General features: G+C 38.0%; 1 protein-coding gene and 1 pseudogene across 1 annotated transcript; one reads left to right on the plus strand and one right to left on the minus strand.

The window, feature by feature from the left end:
- Nucleotides 1-1,749: 1,749 nt before the first annotated feature.
- Nucleotides 1,750-2,678, plus strand: LOC122705132 (annotated as a pseudogene).
- Nucleotides 2,679-17,879: 15,201 nt separating this feature from the next.
- Nucleotides 17,880-18,812, minus strand: LOC122675581 (olfactory receptor 149-like). Its single transcript, XM_043874516.1, has one exon. It carries the CDS (start codon nt 18,810-18,812, stop codon nt 17,880-17,882), a length of 933 nt encoding a protein of 310 aa, XP_043730451.1.
- Between the last annotated feature and the right edge of the window lie 1,839 nt (nt 18,813-20,651).

Consider the following 20,651-nt stretch of genomic DNA (forward strand, 5'->3'; position numbering starts at 1 on the left):
GTTGTGTTAGTGGCTGCACAGGGCCCCTTTTCCTTTATAAGGAGAAGCTGTAGGAAAAGTATTTTCTACTTCTAGCTGTGTTAAACCAAAGTGAGGTGGGTGGCTACAGAGAGTTTTAGCGTAAACTGCTATCTCTCTTCTCTCTCACCTCAGGCAGCTAGATTATGCCGTTTCCTGTGCCTGTCCTGCTTTCTGACACAGGCTAAACAGAAACCAGTCTCCTGGATGGCCCCTAGAAAAGCTGGAGTTTTGGATGTATCATGCATCTCTTTCTCTTCCCAGGGAGAACCTGGGAATTGGCAATTTTGTCCCAGCCATGTGGTTCTGGACCTCCATAGGTATATGGAAGACATATCTTGACTTTTCTTAACAGCGTCAATATAACTGGTATCATGATTGAACTCTTCAAGATCCTTTTAAGTAAGTTTTGGATTTTTTACAGAGGGAATCTGACATAAATTGGTTTTGAGTCAGTGTGTTCATGCCGGGAAAGAGATTCTAAGGCTTGATGTTCTGCCATCTTGTTGATGGGAAATTGTTTTTTTGACTGTTCCTTGGAGGATGCACAATCCCCACAGTGAAGGAAAAACTTGTGTAAAATATTGACGCTATAAGGGACTAAAGACAGATTGTAAAGACAGTCCCCTTACTTCCCTATTACATGTAGAAACTGTTCCCTAGGGAAGAGACTGGACAAGCTGCTTCCATGTCTATAACTGAATGCATTGTATCATTACGCTCACATTAAAATCTTCTGTGATTTACTATGTGCCAAATGTGATATTAGAGTCCATTTATTGTTTTCTGCTACTGGATAGGATGAAAATCATAACAAAATTATGATCTATAATTCTGAAAGATTTCTAAGGTATATCAGAAATTAATTACAGGTGACATTTTCTTAGAAAAAATGAAACCAAAGTCTCAGAATCTGAAATTGCCTTTCCGGGACCATGGGGTAAAATCACTAAGAAGAAAGCCGTGGGATATTCTTCCTTAAGAGAGTGAGTTTCCAAACTCCATTTATATTCATATTTTCCTTGTCTAAGATGGAGACTGGGATATGACAAGATGGAGACTCAGATATGACAGTTCATTTCCTATTTGTGAAGTCCTGAGATTCAACTGAATCTTGCAGAGAAATTTGTCTGAAAGGAGAGAAGAGATTGTTCAGAATTATTAAGGGATACATGTGATGCAGTTTCTTAGTAAGTTCCCTCTCCATGGATGGAATGCTCTTTCTTCTACGTTTATAGCTTTTAGTCTGTGATACATGGAGTGACTTATCCTTTTCTAGACTTTGGTTGCTCTTGTGTTTCTTTTTCTTTCTTTCCCCCCTTTTTTTTCAAATTAGAAGCAAAAATTTTTGGTTCCTACCCTGTAAATTCTTATCTGCACTAGAGACAAAAGCAGGCTTTGGGGGTTTGCTGCCAAAAGAGGAGGAGTCCAAGTGAATGAAATAATGGTGAGATGAGAGAATGAAGATTCTGTCCTGGTTCAAACTTCTCCATTTTACTTTTGGGTAAAAGGCTAAATTTTGATGTGTTTTGCTACTTAGTTTATGAAGCATTTATCAAGAAAATTTTTGTCATCCATTTCCATGGTACTGGTAAGTAAATTCTATGGGTTCAGTTTGGGCTACCCATAGTCATTCCCAGCACATATATCACTTATGTGAGGAAATGTGAGAAATACTTTTTCTTCTATGAAACCCTTCTCCCCTGTTTTTACAGATCCCCTTAGAGAAGAATGGCTTCGGAGAATGATTCATTCATAACTCAGTTAATTTTAGTGGGATTAACAGGCCAATCAGTTCTTCAACTCCCCCTGTTTCTCCTGTTTCTAGTAATGTATATGGTCACCGTGATGGCAAATTTGAGCTTGATCATCCTATATGGGCTGAGTTCACATCTGCACACACCTATGTACTTTTTCCTCTTTAGTTTGTCCTTCATAGATCTCTGCTGTTCTTCTGTTTTTACACCTAAAATGCTGATCAACATCATATCAGAGAAGAAGATTATCTCCTACATGGGGTGCATGACCCAGCTTTACTTTTTGTGGTTTTTGGTATTTCTGAAAGTTATGTGCTGACATCAATGGCCTATGACCGCTATGTGGCCATCTGTAACCCACTCTTGTATAACATTGCCATGTCCCCTACAGTGTGTTTCAGCCTTATGTTTGGTTCCTACCTGATGGCATTTTTTAAAGCAATGACCCTCATTGGATGCATGCTGAGACTGATCTTCTGTGATGAAAACACCATCAACCATTATTTGTGTAACATCTACCTTCTCCTCCAGCTCTCCTGCACAGGTACCTACATCCTTGAGCTGGAAGTTGTCATCATGTCAGGCATCAATATCACTGTGCCCAGTCTCACCATCTTTATCTCTTATGGCCTCATCCTTGCCAACATCCTCCACATCAAGTCCATAGAGGGCAGGTCCAAAGCCTTCAGCATCAGCAATTCCCACATCATTGCTGTTTCTCTCTTCTTTGGATCAAGTGCATTTTTGTATCTCAAAGCATCTTCTGTGTCTGCGGATGATGGGAAAATATCCTCTGTCTTTTACACAATTGTGATTCCCATGATGAATCCCTTAATTTACAGCTTGAGGAACAAAAATGTTAAACTTGCTTTGAGAAAAACCCTATGTGTGGCAGAGTTTTGATCAGAGACATTATCTGTCTGTGCATATAGTACAGGATAAGGAGATTCTGTGTGTTCAATTAAATATTTTTAGTCATGGCCTTTTTTTTCTCTTTTTTAAAATAACATGCTTAAGAAAATTTAAGCCTTCTCTCAGTAATATATTTCCAGGTTTTCTGTCTGGGATTTCTTTTTTTCCCAAATGATTTGCACACTATCTCCTCCAGTTTCCTTTTATTTAATAAAATTAAAGAATAAATGCAACATCTCTGTTCATTTCTAGCTTCATTTCAAAGTTTTAAATTTTACTGAAAAAAAAAAGTCTCCAAGTGATCAAATTTGAAATACATTTGATATAATGAAAGAGCAATGATGAAAATCAGCTAGATACCACTAGAGCAGCATCATTTTATTGGAGTTGTGTGTATCCTCCACATGCTTTAGAAGCGTGTATCAGATACTATTCTGATTTTACTCCCATTTTTCTATTCTCTGACTTGGAAGACTGTGTCTCCTTTAAGTGTCAGAGATTGAAGCCTTATTAAGATATTGACTATAATTTATTTTGCATCTCTAAATATTTTGCATCAAGCTTCTTTGGGCAAGTGTTTTCTTTTTACTTTTGTTCAATGAAACCAGCAAATGACAGATCATATCAATATATTTATTTTATAGATGGTGAAATGAATCTCAGAATGGTTAATGATTTAATGTCACAGCTTTATAAAGAAAAAATCTGGCTTAAACAGTTAGCCTTCTAATTTTAAGTCTGCTACTTTTGTAGTTTATTTACATCCACTTCATTCTATTCTGTTTCCTTCAGTACAATCATTAATGAGAAGACATTTTAAATTTGAAGCTTAACTTTTGTTTATTCAGGGAAATATGTGAATTTCTCTCCTGCTGTTTGTTGCTTTTTTTGTTGTTTGCTTGTTTAGGCAAAGAGTTTCATGGGTTTATTTGGGTGCATAAAGAAGGCCTTTCGGGCTAGTGTATTGGTGAGATGATTGACTCAAATAAGAAGCTACTGCTTTTTGTTTTTTTTAATTAAGAAAACTGAATTTGAGATGTTTTTTATTAAGAGAATATGTCATGTCATTATGACAGACCTCAACAAGACACATGGTCAACAAATAAGAGGTCTTGTGTGGAAAGTATTCATGAGCATTAGGAGACAACTGTTGTTCTGAATCTGTATGCTTTCTGTACAGGACTGTAAATGTATTTCACTTTCTACAAATCTTTGATAAAGCTATGATGTACATGACTGTAAATTAGTAGTGTTTTGGGAAATGAAGGTGAAAAAGTTGTGGTCGCATTTGGAACCAGGAAAGAAGGCAGCAGGTACAAGTAATAAAATTGTTAAGAGCATTTGAAACTCAGTTAGGAAATAGGAATTTAGAGAAGAAAAACGATGGATAAAGTCCTTACGTATGACTCCCCTCTCCTTCCTGGAAGGGCCTAGATATATCATGGAGCTCACAGGGTTTCTTTGGATAGGATGAAATCTCAAGTTATTGGACTTTTTGAAACAGTTAAATCAACAGAAGTGGAGAACCTGAGAACAACTAAATCCACAGAAGCAGGACTTCCAAGTGCTACTTCCATATGCATTTCATGGTACTAATCCTCAAAGTCCTGCTGGTTAGTATAATGATATCTTGAAACAAATTTTGGTGAATACACCAAATTTTGGCACTGACTTTACTGAAAAGCATGTTGGATTTTTTTTTTAAAGGAAAAATACTACCTTAAAAATCTTCAATATGATGTGTGAAGATATAATGAAAATAATTTCCAAGATATTTTAACAATATTATTATATATCATTCTCCTAATCTCCACTCAATATTTGGGTGTTGTGAAATTTAGCATAGCTGATTTGTTGCATTTTTTAAATTTTTAAAAACAATTTTTAATATGTTGTTGGATTCTGTTTGCTAGAATTTTGTTAAGGATTTTTGCATCTATGTTCATCAGTGATATTGGCCTGTAGTTTTCTTTTTTTGTGGCATCTTTGTCTGGTTTTGGGATTAGGGTGATGGTGGCCTCATAGAATGAGTTTGGAAGTTTATCTTCTTCTGCAATTTTCTGGAAGAGTTTGAGTAAGATAGGTGTTAGCTCTTCTCTAAATTTTTGGTAGAATTCAGCTGTGAAGCCATCTGGTCCTGGGCTTTTGTTTGCTGGTAGATTTTTGATTACAGTTTCAATTTCTTTGCTTGTGATGGGTCTGTTAAGATGTTCTATTTCTTCCTGGTTCAGTTTTGGAAGGTTATACTTTTCTAAGAATTTGTCCATTTCATCCAAGTTGTCCATTTTATTGGCATATAGCTGCTGGTAGTAGTCTCTTATGATCCTTTGTATTTCAGTGTTGTCTGTTGTGATCTCTCCATTTTCATTTCTAATTTTGTTAATTTGGTTCTTCTGTCTTTGCTTCTTAATGAGTCTTGCTAATAATGGTTTCTCAATTTTGTTTATTTTTTCAAAAAACCAGCTTTTAGCTTTGTTGATTTTTGCTATGGTCTCTTTAGTTTCTTTTGCATTTATTTCTGCCATAATTTTTAGGATTTCTTTCCTTCTGCTAACCCTGGGGTTCTTCATTTCTTCCTTCTCTAATTGCTTTAGGTGTAGTTAGGTTATTTATTTGGCTTTTTTCTTGTTTCTTGATGTGAGCCTGTAATGCTATGAACCTTCCCCTTAGCACTGCTTTTACAGTATCCCATAGGTTTTGGGTTGTTGTGTTTTCATTTTCATTCATTTCTATGCATATTTTGATTTCTTTTTTTTTATTTCTTCTATGATTTGTTGGTTATTCAGAAGCGTGTTATTTAGCCTCCATATGTTTGCATTTTTAACAATTTTTTTCCTGTAATTGAGATGTAATCTTACTGCACTGTGGTCAGAAAAGATGACTGGAATGATTTCAATTTTTTTAACATTCCAAGACCAGATTTATGGCCCAGGATGTGGTCTATTCTGGAGAAGGTTCCGTGTGCACTTGAGAAAAAGATGAAGTTGCTTGTTTTGGGGTGAAATGTCCTATAGATATCAATTAGGTCTAGCTGGTCCATTGTGTCATTCAATGTTTGTGTTTCCTCAACATAATAAAAGCTATATATGACAAACCCACAGCAAGCATCACCCTCAATGGTGAAAAATTGAAAGCATTTCCCCTGAAATCAGGAACAAGACAAGGGTGCCCACTCTCACCACTACTATTCAACATAGTGTTGGAAGTTTTGGCCACAGCAATCAGAGCAGAAAAAGAAGTAAAAGGAATCCAGATAGGAAAAGAAGAAGGGAAACTCTCACTGTTTGCAGACGACATGATCCTCTACATAGAAAACCCTAAAGACTCTTCCAGAAAATTACTAGAGCTAATCAATGAATATAGTAAAGTTGCAGGATATAAAATTAACACACAAAAATCCCTTTCATTCCTATATACTAACAATGAAAAAACAGAAAGAGAAATTAGGGAAACAATACCATTCACCATTGCAACAAAAAGAATAAAATACTTAGGAGTATATCTACCTAAAGAAACAAAAGACCTATACATAGAAAACTGTAAAACACTGATGAAAGGAATCAAAGAGGACACAAACAGATGGAGAAACATACCGCGTTCATGGATTGGAAGAATCAATATTGTCAAAATGGCTATTCTACCCAAAGCAGTCTATAGATTCAATGCAATCCCTATCAAGCTACCAACGATATTTTTCACAGAACTAGAACAAATAATTTCACAATTTGTATGGAAATACAAAAAACCTCGAATAGCCAAAATAATCTTGAGAAAGAAGAATGGAACTGGAGGAATCAACCTGCCTGACTTCAGACTCTACTACAAAGCCACAGTCATCAAGACAGTATGGTACTGGCACAAAGACAGAAATATAGATCAATGGAACAGAATAGAAAGCCCAGAGATAAATCCACGAACTTATGGACACCTTATCTTTGACAAAGGAGGCAAGGATACACAATGGAAAAAAGACAACCTCTTTAACAAGTGGTGCTGGGAAAACTGGTCAACCACTTGTAAAAGAATGAAACTAGAACACTTTCTAACACCATACACAAAAATAAACTCAAAATGGATTAAAGATCTAAATGTAAGACCAGAAACTATAAAACTCCTAGAGAACATAGGCAAAACACTCTCCGACATAAATCACAGCAAGATCCTCTATGACCCACCTCCCAGAATATTGGAAATAAAAGCAAAACTAAACAAATGGGACCTAATGAAACTTAAAAGCTTTTGCACTACAAAGGAAACTATAAGTAAGGTGAAAAGACAGCCCTCAGATTGGGAGAAAATAATAGCAAATGAAGAAACAGACAAAGGATTAATCTCAAAAATATACAAGCAACTCCTGAAGCTCAATTCCAGAAAAATAAATGACCCAATCAAAAAATGGGCCAAAGAACTAAACAGACATTTCTCCAAAGAAGACATACAGATGGCTAACAAACACATGAAAAGATGCTCAACATCACTCATTATCAGAGAAATGCAAATCAAAACCACAATGAGGTACCATTACACGCCAGTCAGAATGGCTGCTATCCAAAAGTCTACAAGCAATAAATGCTGGAGAGGGTGTGGAGAAAAGGGAACCCTCTTACACTGTTGGTGGGAATGCAAACTAGTACAGCCGCTATGGAGAACAGTGTGGAGATTTCTTAAAAAACTGGAAATAGAACTGCCATATGACCCAGCAATCCCACTTCTGGGCATACACACTGAGGAAACCAGATCTGAAAGAGACACGTGCACCCCAATGTTCATCGCAGCACTGTTTATAATAGCCAGGACATGGAAGCAACCTAGATGCCCATCAGCAGACGAATGGATAAGGAAGCTGTGGTACATATACACCATGGAATATTACTCAGCCATCAAAAAGAATTCATTTGAACCAGTTCTAATGAGATGGATGAAACTGGAGCCCCTTATACAGAGTGAAGTAAGCCAGAAAGATAAAGAACATTATAGCATACTAACACATATATATGGAATTTAGAAAGATGGTAACGATAACCCTATATGCAAAACAGAAAAAGAGACACAGATGTACAGAACAGACTTTTGAACTCTGTGGGAGAAGGTGAGGGTGGGATGTTTTGAAAGAACAGCATGTATATTATCTATGGTGAAACAAGTCACCAGCCCAGGTGGGATGCATGAGACAAGTGCTCGGGCCTGGTGAACTGGGAAGACCCAGAGGAATCGGGTGGAGACGGAGGTGGGAGGGGGGATCGGGATGGGGAATACGTGTAAATCTATGGCTGATTCATGTCAATGTATGACAAAACCCACTGAAAAAATAAATAAATTAATTTAAAAAAAATTTTTTTTAGTTGTTTGGCATGGGTAAATCTCTGTCTTATGGTTAAAATGACCACTCATCTCCCATCTCCTGACCTCTAATATCAACACACTTCTTTTTCACTGAAACAGTTATATTTATTTAAAATAGTTGATCTTGGTTGTGGTTTCCTTTTTTCATTTTTTATGTTCTGTTTCCAGCTTGTTTCCCCTATAATAACCAAGGTGTGTCTAAGCAAGTTCGTATGTCAAGTCATGTGGAAACGTTTCAGATCTCCATCCACTCACTCTGTTATGTATTTTATAAATATTTGAGGTTTCCCAAGGGTAGGACTTCCCTGGTGGCTCAGTATAAAGAAACCACCTGACAATGCAAGAGACTCGAGCTCAATCCCTGGGTTGAGAAGATCCCTTGAAGGAGGAAATAGCAACCCACGCCAGTATTCTTGCCTGAAGAATGTCATGGACAGAGGAGCCTGGCGGGTTACAGTCTGTGTGGTTGCAAAACAGTTGGCACAACTTAGCAACTGAGCAACAACAACAGCAAATGGTGGGTTAGTGAGGTCACTAATGTTTAATCTCATGAGCTTAAAAATTCAGGTAAATGTGTTCATTTTCAGAGAAGGTAAACTGTCTTGACAATTAATTTTATATTTTACTTATTTGAAAAAATTAATAAATATATTTAAAAATACAGTTTGTAATAATTAAGTGTGGCAATTTAAATTTAAGAGAGGCAAGTTTGCTGATAGTTAATCAGTTTAAGTGCTTTTTATTTTACAATAAGCCTGTCTATCATTTGGATTTTCTTCAAAAGGAGGGAAATCAAGTCAGAGTATTTTACTTGCACAGGTTAGTTTTTCTTAGTAATTTTTGCTTTTTTGAGCCATGTGAATGACACTGACACCTTTTGAGGGAAGGAATTGAAAAGTTGCTGCTGAGCCATGAAAGATACCTGGATTCTTTGCCTCCGGAGGAGAAGAATTCAATCCAGGGCTAGTGATGAGGCTAGATGGCTAAGAGCTTTTGTTGAATAAAGTTTTATTAAAGTATAAAAGATATAGAAAAAGCTTTTGACATAGACATCAGAAGGGGGCAGAAAGAGTGCCCTCCTCCCCCCACCACTAGTCTTTAGCTGGATGTTATATAGCTACTTGATATATATATATATTCCTATTGCCATTTTATTAATTCCTTGGGGTTGATTTTATAGACCTTTTTTCTTCTCTTATGTTTCCTGACTACATAATTCCCTTTAACATTTGTTGTAAAGCTGGTTTGGTGGTACTGAATTCTCTTAACTTTTGCTTGTCTGAAAAGCTTTTGATTTCTCCATCAATTCTGAATGAGATCCTTGCAGAGTACAGTAATCTTGGTTCTGGATTTTCCCCTTTCATTACTTTAAATATATCCTGCCATTCGTTTCTGGCCTGCAGCATTTCTGCTGAAAGATTAGGTATTAAGCATATGGGGTTTCCCTGAATGTTACTTGTTGATTTTCTCTTGCTTCTTTTAATATTATTTCTTTGTATTTAGCTTCTGTTAGTTTGATTAGTATGTGTGTGCTGTGTTTGTCCTTGGGTTTATCTTATATGGGACTCTTTGGCCTCTTGGTCTTGATTGTCTATTTCCTTTTCCATGTTGGGGAAATTTTCAACTATAATCTCTTCAAAAATTTTGTCATATCCTTTCTTTTTCTCCTCTTCTTCTGGGACCCCTGTAATTCTAATATTGTTGTGTTTTATATTGTTCCAGAGGTCTCTGAGACTATCCTCAGATCCTTGCATTTTTTTCATTCATGTATTTCATTTCACTTATTCTCCTCTTTAGAAGCTATTTCCACCTTTTATCTTCCAGCTCACGGATTTGTTTTTCTGCTTCAGATAGTCTGCTATTGATTCATTCTGTAGCATTTTCAATTTCAGCAATTGTGTTGTTTGTGTGCATATGTTTATTCTCTAAGTCTTCTGGATCTTTAATTCATTCTTGCATTTTCTCCATTCTGTTTTCTAGGTTTTTGATCATCTTTACTATCATTATTCTGAATTTTTTTCAGGCAGTTTGCCTGTTTCCTCTCCATTTACTTGGACTTCTGTATTTCTAGGTTGTTCCTTCATTTGTGTAGTGTTTCTCTGACTTTTCATTATTTTTCTTAACTTATAGTGTTTGAGGTCTCCTTTTCCTCAGCTTCAAGGTTGAATACTTTCTTCCTTTTGGTTTCTGCCTTTCTAAAGTTGGTCCAGTGGTTTGTGTAATTGTCACATAGGGTGAGATTTGTGCTGAGGTTTTTTGTGTGTTTGTTTGTTTTTCTTCTTATGGGAAAGGCTGAGTGAGGTAGTGAATTTGTCTTCTGATGACTGGGTTTGTCCTTTTGTTTTGTCTGTTTTTTAGATGAGGAGTCTTGCACAGGGTGGTACTGGTGGTTGGGTGATGCCAGGTCTTTTATTCAAGTGGTTTCCTTAGTGTGAGTTCTCACTATTTGATTCTCCCTGGTGTTAGTTCTCTGGTAGTCTAGGGTCTTAGAGTCAGTGCTCCCACTCCAAAGGCTCAGGGCTTGATCTCTGGCTAGGAAGAAAGATTCCACAATGGTTTGTTATGGCATTAAGTGAGATAAAACAAATACCCAAAAATGATAAAACAAAGATGAGCTCCAGACAAATGGCAGTTACAAAATTAGGCAAATAATTAAAATAATGGAATATACTCATATACATATACACTGATGAGCAAAGTCAAATCAGTTCAACAAAAATAAAGTACTGTAGATTGACCTGATGAACAAAAGAAATAAAAAAAATATATTTACCAGTTATGAACAAAGTTAACTAAAGCACATACTGGAAAACAAAACTAAAGCAATGTGCCAAGTGTGGAATAAAGCAACGAGAACAAAACTAACAAATATGTTGAGAGGAAAGGAAAGAAAGAAAACAAAGAAAGAATAGGTATGCAAAGTTAAAGACAGTTAGATGAATAAGATTTATATACACTAGAGTTTAACTGCAAGGGGAAAATAACAATCAGAAAGGCAAACAAATAAATACATATAGAAAAAACATGATAGGTTTAAAAAACTTAAAAATTAAAGTTTTAAAAAGAGAAAAAAAAATGTAAGTAGAGAGAAAATAGAAAAAAAAAAAAAGGAAAACTCCACAGAACTGCAAATGCCAGACGCAAAGACAGAGATTTATAGCAACAATAAAAGTTGTGACTGAATATACACATATGCATATATACCCGTAAACAAAATTGAGACAGTCCAACAAAAATAAAGTGCAGTAGATTGACCCAGTGAACAAAGGAAACTAAAAATCATATCTACCAAAACAAAACTAACTAAAGCACAAACTAGAAAACAAAAGTAAAGCAAGATTCCAGTTGGGGAATACAGCAATGAAAATAAAAGTAACATATATGTTGAGAGGAAAGGAAAGAAAGAAAAGAAGGAAATAATAGATATGCAAAGTTAAAGAGATAGAAAAGAAGATTTTTATACATTAGAGACTAACTGCAAGGGGACTAGTACAGTAGGAAAAGCAAACAAAGGAATAAATATAGAAGAAATAATAATAAATTTATAAAGTTAAAAATTAAAATTAAGAAAAGAGAAAAGAAAGAAAAAATGGGGGGTGGGGCAGTCCACAGAACTGCAAAAGCCCATTGTAGAGGCAGAGGTTTATAAGAATAATAAAAAAAATGTGACTGAGAAGAAAAAAAAAAAAGGCTCAAAAGCTTAATCGCATTTCATAGTGTCATAATACCAATAAAGTCGATAACTGCAACAGAGGGGATACAAAGGGGCGGGGTGGGGGGGTAGAAGAAGAAGAAGAAGAAAAAAAAATTGAAAGAATTTAGAGAACAAGTCAACACATGAGAATAATAAATGTTTTTCTTGAGTCACTACTGTCAGAGTCCTTTCCTTCACTGAGAATCACAGTTCACCTTACTTCCCTAGAATGCCCTCCAACACTGTGCTGACCTCTGGACCTGCTCTGGGGCAGCTCAAATACTAATCTGGTCCTACTCATATGTGTTCTTGCCTCCAATGTCCACAGCTATCAGAACTAGTGTGTTTTCTTTTGTGGGAGCTCTCAATGACCTTTTATATATTCAGACACAGAGTCTGCCTAGATGATCATGTGGACTTAATCTGAAGCCTGTACACTGGTGGGAAGGCTTTTTCCTTAGCCACACTGCCCCTGGGTTTCAATTGCTGTTTTATTTCTGCCTCTGCACATGGGTCGTCCACTGGGGTTTGCTCCTGAGTCTGCCCTGGAGGACTTGGGTTTGCCCTTGTGAGGGCCAGGTGCGGAGGTGGTGCAGCTGCTTGGGGCACAGGGGTCCTGGCAGCACCAGGTCCTCAGGGGAGTTGGCAGCTAGGGCAGCAGAAAATATAGTGCTCTAGAAGGGTAAGGCAATCAGTATTGGCCAATATACTTTAGTATTCTTTCCTGGAGAACCTCCCAGACAGAGAAGCCTGGCAGGCCACAGTCAGTAGGGTTGTAAAAAGTTGGACACGGCCAAAGAAAAGCGACTCACATAGATACAAGGGTTTTTGTTTTTGTTTTTGTTTTGCCTGTGGCGGCACTGCCCCAGTGAGAGTTGAGTGTGAAGGTAGTTCAGCTGCTTGTGGGTGCCAAATGTGCAGGCACACGGACTGCCTCCACCACAGGAGTTACCGCCCTATCAAGTCTTTTTTTCAAGCCTCTTGTAGCTGGCGATCAAAAGTCCTCTTTGGCCAGTCTTCCTCTGTAGCTCTTCCCATTCGGGCACTTAGAGGGCTCCCTTGCCTGGGGTCCTTTTCTGTTGTTCGGCACATCAGACACAAAGAGGGACCTCCCTGGCTGGGGTCCTACTCTGCGGTTCATCGTGTCTGGTGTTTTATGGGCCAGCTTCTCTACTGTTCAGCTGCCGATGCTGGCCTATGGGGAGAGAGAGGTTACAGTGATGGTTCCACCCCCTACACGTGACTCAGCAGTATCCCCTTGCTTCCATGGCTGCCCAGGTCTCCTCCACAGGCATTTCCCACCACAATCTCCTCCCTCACATCCCCTCAATCTGTCTGCAATCAACAGCAGCCCGCTCGCCCTGGGATTGCTCCACAATCCCTAAACTCTAGCTGCCAGCTACTGTGCCTTCCATGAGACCTGCACCCCTGCCCGAAGTATGTATGGCTGCAGCAAGGGCTGTCTGAGTCTTATTCCATTTAGGCTGCCACAGATCAGCTGTTTCTCTCTCAACCTTAAATGTTTCTCCTCTGACTCAGACAATTGCCCCAATGTGGTGATGGGACCCCTGCTTCAGTTCCCCCACCCACCAAGGGCAGGTCCAATCCTACTAACACTCCTATTTTGCTCCCTAGTTTCTTCATTCTACCGAGTTTTGCGTGGTTCTATATATTTTGTCCACTGGTCAAGTACTCCTGTCTTCTCTCAGCTGATGTTTTGCATGTGCTTCTGTATCTGAAGGTGTATTCCTGACGTGTCTGTGAACAGAGATGAACTCCACATCCACCTACTCCTCTGCCATCTCCTTCTCTCCTGACCTCCTTTAATATTCAAAGAAACAATACAAAAGGAAGGTGATAGTTTTCCTATCCAGCTTATTTTAAATCCATTATTTTGTAAAGGACATTATAGAATGTTGACAAAATTATTGTTAGACATACCTGTGTATGATAACTAGCTTTACACCTCCTAATTTTGAGCACTGCTATGCTCTTTTTTAAAGTACTGCCTTAAATGTTGATACCCTGACCATTTAAATGTTGAATAGTAACAATTGCAACTTCACAAAGTAATTATAAGAATTAAATGAGAAAAATAGAGTGGGATATTTAGTATATTAAATATATTTAATATTAATAATATTATTATATTTAATAAAAATACAGTGGAATATTTAATATATGTATTGCAAAGGCCCATAGAGTCAAAGCTATGGTTTTTCCAGCAGTCATGTATGGTTGTGAGATTTGGACCATAAAGAAAGCTGAACACCAAAGTAGTGATGTTTTTGAAATGTGGTGTGGAGAAGACTCTTGAGAGTCCCTATGAGTGCAAGGAGATCAAGCCAATCAATATAAAGGAAATCAATCCTGAATCTTCATTGGAAGGACTGATAGTGAAGCAGAAGCTCCAATGCTTTGACCACCTGATACAAAGAACTGACTCATTAGAAAAGGCCCTGATGCTGGGAAAGATTGAAGACATGAGGAGTACGGGATGGTAGAGGATGAGATGGGTGGATGGCATCACTGACTAGATGGACATAAGTTTGAGCAAGCTCTGGGTGTTGGTGATGAACAGGGAAGCCTGGCATGCTGCAGTCCATTGGATCACAAAGAGTTGGACATAACTAAGCGATTGAACTGAACTGAACTGTTTTAATATATTGGATGGTAGACAGTAAGTACTTGAAAATGTTACTTATTTTTAAAATTATCACATCATGAAATATTGTATATGTATTTTATTGTATATATGTGTGTATATATATACGTATATGTATATACACATCAATACTAGGTCCTTGATGTAAATGACAACTCTGTATTTCTTTTTAATATCTACATTGTCTACTCACTTTGAAAACTTTCAAGTAGCTTGATCTCACAGAACTACACAAATTAAAAATCATAGACAAAATTTGTGTACTTCTTTCTGCTTCATCATGATTTTACTTATACATTAATGTTTCATATACAATCCACAAAATATCTTGAATTTCGGGTATGATATATCCTACCTTCCTTGGTGGCTCAGATGGTAAAGAATCCACCTGCAATTCTGGAGACCTGGCTTCAGTCCCTGGGTTGGGAAGATCCCCTGGAGAAGGAAATGGCTACCCACTCCAGTATTCTTGCATGGAGAATCCCCATGGACAGAGGATTCTGGCATGATACAATAAATGGGGTCACAAAGAGTAAGAAATGACTGAGCTACTAAGAACACACACACACACAAACACCTTCAATTACAGTTCCTCTGATTCAATACGATTTTAGAGATGTTATTTACCCATTCTGGAGTTCAGTTCCTACATCTGGAAAAATGTGAATGGTATTCAACATGTTGAGATGTTAATATAGCCAATTAATAATGTATAAAATTTTTAAAGAGAATTTATTGGCACATAGAAACTAAACAATGTAACTTATTTTGTTACTTTTCTTTACAGAACTGGTTTTGAGTCATGATATAGTTCTGTCTCACATTGTACTTTTAGAGTTTAACATGCCTCACTCAACAAGCTGTGTTAAATACCTCTGTTTTAACCAGAACAAGGACTACAAAGAGGTAGGAAACTTTAGTAGAAAGGCTAAGAGTAATCTATTGGTTTGGAGTAGGTATTTTAGATAATCCTGGGACTAAGCAACCAAAGACAATTCAAACAGATAGATGATCAATGACAGTGATAGCTGATAGCTTCCAAATGGATGTCTGAGATGAGAGGTGGCAATAGAGTTAGAAGAGTTTGGCTCCAGAGATGTAATTAAGCATGGTCAAGGCACAGAGTAAAATTAATGGAAAACAATTGGAGTTGGACAAAAGGATCAGGACTCTATCTCCTTAAAGTCCTGAAACAGAAGAGAGAAGTCCAGTTCTGGGAAGAGTTCCAGTTGGCAATGAAGGCAAACCACCTTATTTAGGAAAGCAAAGTAGGAATGTGGGATCCAAAAATTATTACTGAATGAGTAGAAAACGTGACTTCTGCCGTATTTTCTCTCTTTGATAAAAACTCTTTAGGGAACAAGGGCTTGTTCCATTCCAGCTTCATCCCAAGAGCCAGAAGATGTATCTGCCCTTTTGATTCTCAAGCTACTGGATAGATTAGAAATAACTGACAGGGGCTTCGCTGGTGATCCAGTGGTAAAGAATCCACCTGCCAATGCAGGAGACATGGATTTGATCCCTGATCCAGGAAGAAACCACATACCATGGAGCAACTAAGTCCACAGTAAGAGAAGTCACCATGAGAGGCCCACACATCCCAACTGGAGAGTAAACCCCACTCACTGCAACTAGAGAAAATCCCATGGAGCAACAAAGACCGGCACAGCCAAAAAATAAATAACTAAATGAAAGCAATAGCTGACAGATTTGTTACTGAGGTTCTGCTTCCTCAAATTAAAAAACAAACAAACAAACAAAGAAACTCATCTGGGACTCAGAATTTCTTCTATTCAACAAATGAACTGTTGATTCCATATAGTCAATCCCCAGCTAACTCTTGTTTTCTCCTTACCTTCCCTGAATCTACTTTACTTTCACTGTTGGAAAATGCTTTGCGAAAACTTATCCTAGCATGATGGAGGGAGGGATGTTTTTGCTAAATCTGATTTTAAACACAGAGAAATGAGAGCCTGACTTGCTTAGTATAAAGTTTCACACAGGAAATATTTTAACTGGGTCTTTAGTGGGCTTCCCTGATGGCTCAGACTGTAAAGAATCTGCTTCCAGTGTAGGAGACCCAGTTTCCATCCCTGGGTCGGGAAGATCCCCTGGAGTAGAGATCTACTCCCCTGGAGTAGAGAAATACCATTCCAGTATTCTTCTCTGGAGTTTTCCATGGACTGAGGAGCCTGGTGGGGTACAGTCCATGGGGTCACAAAGAATCAGACATGATTGAGCAACTAACAGTGATGAGAATGAAATTGTTCTACTAAAGACTCTGGAAGGAGCATTTCTGTTAGAGAGAATAAAAGGCACAGGGTTTAAGAGAAATGAGCAGGAAAAATGTTCTTCCCTTTAAAAACACGCATCACCTCATCACCCTGATATGAGCTTTTAAACACAATGTTGTGACTGGTTCAAGTGTGGGAGAATCCCTGACTAAACTCTGATCCTGAAAATAAACAAAAGGAGAGCCAACTGGCCTCAACCTCTTCTTCTCATCCCAGAGCCCATTTAACTTCTCATCACATCTTTCTCTTCATATTATCCCCTTCTCTTTTAATCACCACTCACTCACTTCCCTTTCAGTCACTCCTTTCTCTTCCCATCACTGCCTTCTATTCTCATCTCACCCTTCACTTTCCTTCAAATTTCTGCCTGGGCTAGAATAGCACATATCTTATGCTGAGCTCATTAGACAGAGGGAAAAAGAAAGTTAGAGGGGCAGCACTAAAGTCACGGCTTTCTGGTAAGCAGAGTATCCAAAACCATGGAACAATAGCAGCTTAGATTTTACATGGACTGCTGGTTGTGCTTGGGATTATAAAGACAACCTAAAATTTCTAATACTGAAAAACAACAGAGCTAGTCACCGCTTCACAGACTCCCCCTGGCTACCTTCTTCACATTCTCTTTCATCTACAGCTTCAAATCACAGTCAAGGCTTATTTTCAGGTTGAAGACCAATAGGCAGACTTTGTGGGTGAAACAGCACATTGATACCTCTGATTCAGTCATTAGGAGACAAAGGTCCTGAGGTCTCACCCAGAGGTCTTTTTCCTCTACACAATTTCTTTTCATTTCAGAGGTCACAGAGTACCACTGGAAGCCATATGGTTGAAACCTTCCCATTTTTCTACAATCCCTAGACCATCAAATGAGGGCTTATCTGATGCAGGCATTTGAGAGGTTAATCATGTAATCATGTCAGCCAAGATGAGGAAGTGCTAGGGTAAGGAAGAAGGGAACAGGAGAGGATGAGGAGGAGAGGAAGACAAAGAGTGAGCGACAGAAGGCCTAGGTTTTTTATTGCCAAATGGGAGCAGTAGGATATCCTATTATCCCTCCTGAGTAGGGTGATTTATTAGTTATGTGACCTTGAGCAATTCACTTCTTATCTTCTAATCTTAGCTTCTTCATCTGTAAAAGGGAGCAGAGCTAATATCTCTGTGCAAAGTCCTCCATAAGCAATACGGTATGACCTCTATCACTTCTCATGAATGAGGGCCATCTCCTCTAGCACCTTCCTCAGAGAATATTTCACTTCCTTATTTCTCAAACTGTAGATCAAGGGGTTTAGCATGGGGGTGACAAGGTTATTCAGGACCTGAACAGTTGCATTAAGCCAGGGGTTAGGGGTGGGCTGCAAGTAGATGAGAACCACTGGCATAAAGGAGAGGAGGATGGCAGTGAGGTGGGCGCTGCAGGTGGAGAAGGCACGCCGTTGGCCTTCGGTCGATCGGATTTGAAGAATGGAGTAAACGATGCAGCTGTAGGAGGTGAGGATGACAAGGAAGCAGCTGAGGGGCATGAGACCCACACTGATGAATCCCACCATCTCTAGTGCCGAGGTGTCTGCACAAGCCAGCTTTAGCATCACTGGGATATCACAGAAGTAATAGTCCACCTCATTGGGGCCACAGTAGGGCAACTGGAAGGTGAATGTAGTTAGAAAGATGGCCTGAATACACCCAAAAAACGAGGTGCCCATGGCCAGGATGGCACACACTCTGTGACTCATGATTATTGTGTAGCGCAGAGGGTAACATATGGCAACAAAGCGATCATAGGCCATTACCGTGTACAGGAAAAATTCGGTACAACCCAGGAAGTGGTAGAAGAAGAGCTGGGACACGCAGCCTGAGTAGGAGATGGCTCGGCTGTTCCCTGAGAGGTAGAAGAGCATCTTGGGGGAACTCACAGAGGGAAAAAATATGTCACACACAGACAGTTTACACAGGAAGAAGTACATGGGAGTGTGCAGCCGAGCGGAGGAGACAATCGCCAGTAGGATGAGCAGGTTCCCCATAAGGGTGAGGATGTAGAAGGACAGAAACAGGACAAAGAGCATGGTCTCTAGGTCCTCTGTGTGCAGGATGCCCAGCAGAATAAACTCAGTCACCAGTGAGGCGTTCCTCATCTGTGTTAGAATGTTGGACTTCAACATAGAATACAGGTCTCCAAAGTGTCAGCACTGATGTCAAACTGAGAAGCTATTTAATAAAGGATAAGCAATTATTTAATTATCACCTTATGTGTCCTTCTAGCAGGTGTAATTTACAAAGCATCATTAATAAACTAAGTACTTTTAAAGCAACATTATAAATATATAAAGTGACTTTATTGAAATTATTCCATTTAAGTGAAATTATTCCATATGAAAATGCTTTAATTAAAATAACAGCTTTTGACTAGTTGCAAGTGTTATGCTAATTTCTTTTATTTTTAAATTTGAGTCTCAGAAACAACCTTATTCAGTTAAAGAAGACATAAAAAGCATGGAGAGTTTTTAGTAACCTGATCATGTAGCTAGAAAATAACTGATCTGAGATTAAAACTCATGTTTGCAGAGTCAAATTTCTAACTTTTCTACTGTGAAAGCTCCCAGGAATTTTTACTTAGAGAAGCTGAGACTTGATTTTCATCTTCAAGTAATTGAAGAGCTGCTATGTAGATGTGCTGGGTGCTCATCCATAGCAAATAATGTGTACAAAAGTGGAACTAAATCTAAACTAAGAAGTTAGATTTTATTTCAGTATAGGAACAAGCTAATGGCTAAGTTGCCTTGTTAAGTGTTGTGTTCTCATCATGATAAGGGTTTGATTATTTATAGGGTGATATTCTTTCAGATATGAAGAACTTGCATTCCCAATTTAAATGCAATTTTTTCCCACCTGCACCCTTAATATCCTCTGTAATTCTTTGCCTTTATTGCTTTGTTCATTTTCTCAAATATATCTGAAGAGGCACAAATTTAACAAGTGATTCTCCTAGTGAGCAGATGACTTTGATTTAAATATGATAAATCTATCTGCCTCTATAACAATAAGAATTATGAATATAGTCATAAAAGTTACAATAACAACTTACTACCATTCTTAATGTATCTTAATAAAAGATAGACACATGCCATGGGGAAGGCCAGAATGCCACTAAGCGAGTCCTTTAAAATGACAGAAACTCTTTGGGATGCTTTTGTGTTTGGTGTGTAGTTTTTTATTTTTCTTTAAAGCAAGTAGGAACCTGCTGTATAGCAGAGGGAGTTCAGGTCGGTGCTCTGTGATGACCTAGAGGTGTGGGATGGGAAGGTAAGAGGGAGGCTCAAGAGGGAGGGAACATGTCTATGTATCTGATTCATGCTGTGATATAGCAGAAAGTAACACAACATGCTTGTAAAGTAATTATAATCCAATTTTTAAAAAATATAAAAATTAATTAAAAGAGATAAAGCCTGAGTTATGTTAATAGAAATATGTCCAGGCACTACTGAATACTTCATGTACATTACAACCTTTAGTCCTTACTACAATTCTCTGAGGCAGGTAGGGTTAATTCCTGTTTACATTAGGAAACTGAGGCACAAAGAGTTTAAGAAAATTGACCAAGTTCTTACATCTGTTAGATGGTAGAGTTGGCTCTCCCACAAAGAACAATAGGAGCATCTGCTGAGTTACTAATTCTGCCTTTCTAACATTCATTCAAAATAATACCTTTAAAATAAAGATATGTTTATATTTCTTATTTGTTATAATGTAATTTTATGATCTCTTAATTCTTGCAAAATCCTTGTGAAGTAGTGGTAATGAATCCCAATTTCTAAAAAAGAACACTGACATTCAGAAAGTTAGAAACTTTACTAAAACTGAAAAGTGAAGAGCAAGTCATACTCAAATCTGATTCCAAGTTTAGTGTTCTCCCCCCGCCAAAAAGAAAAGACAATACAGAAGCAAATTGCCCGTTTATGACTGAAAACCCACTC

Source organism: Cervus elaphus, chromosome 2 (genome assembly GCF_910594005.1).
Source record: "Cervus elaphus chromosome 2, mCerEla1.1, whole genome shotgun sequence".
Lineage (NCBI taxonomy): Eukaryota > Metazoa > Chordata > Mammalia > Artiodactyla > Cervidae > Cervus > Cervus elaphus.

Excerpts from the sequence above, each read along its gene's own strand:
- LOC122675581 (XM_043874516.1), bottom strand. The coding sequence starts at position 18,812 with ATGAGGAACGCCTCACTGGTGACTGAGTTTATTCTGCTGGGCATCCTG.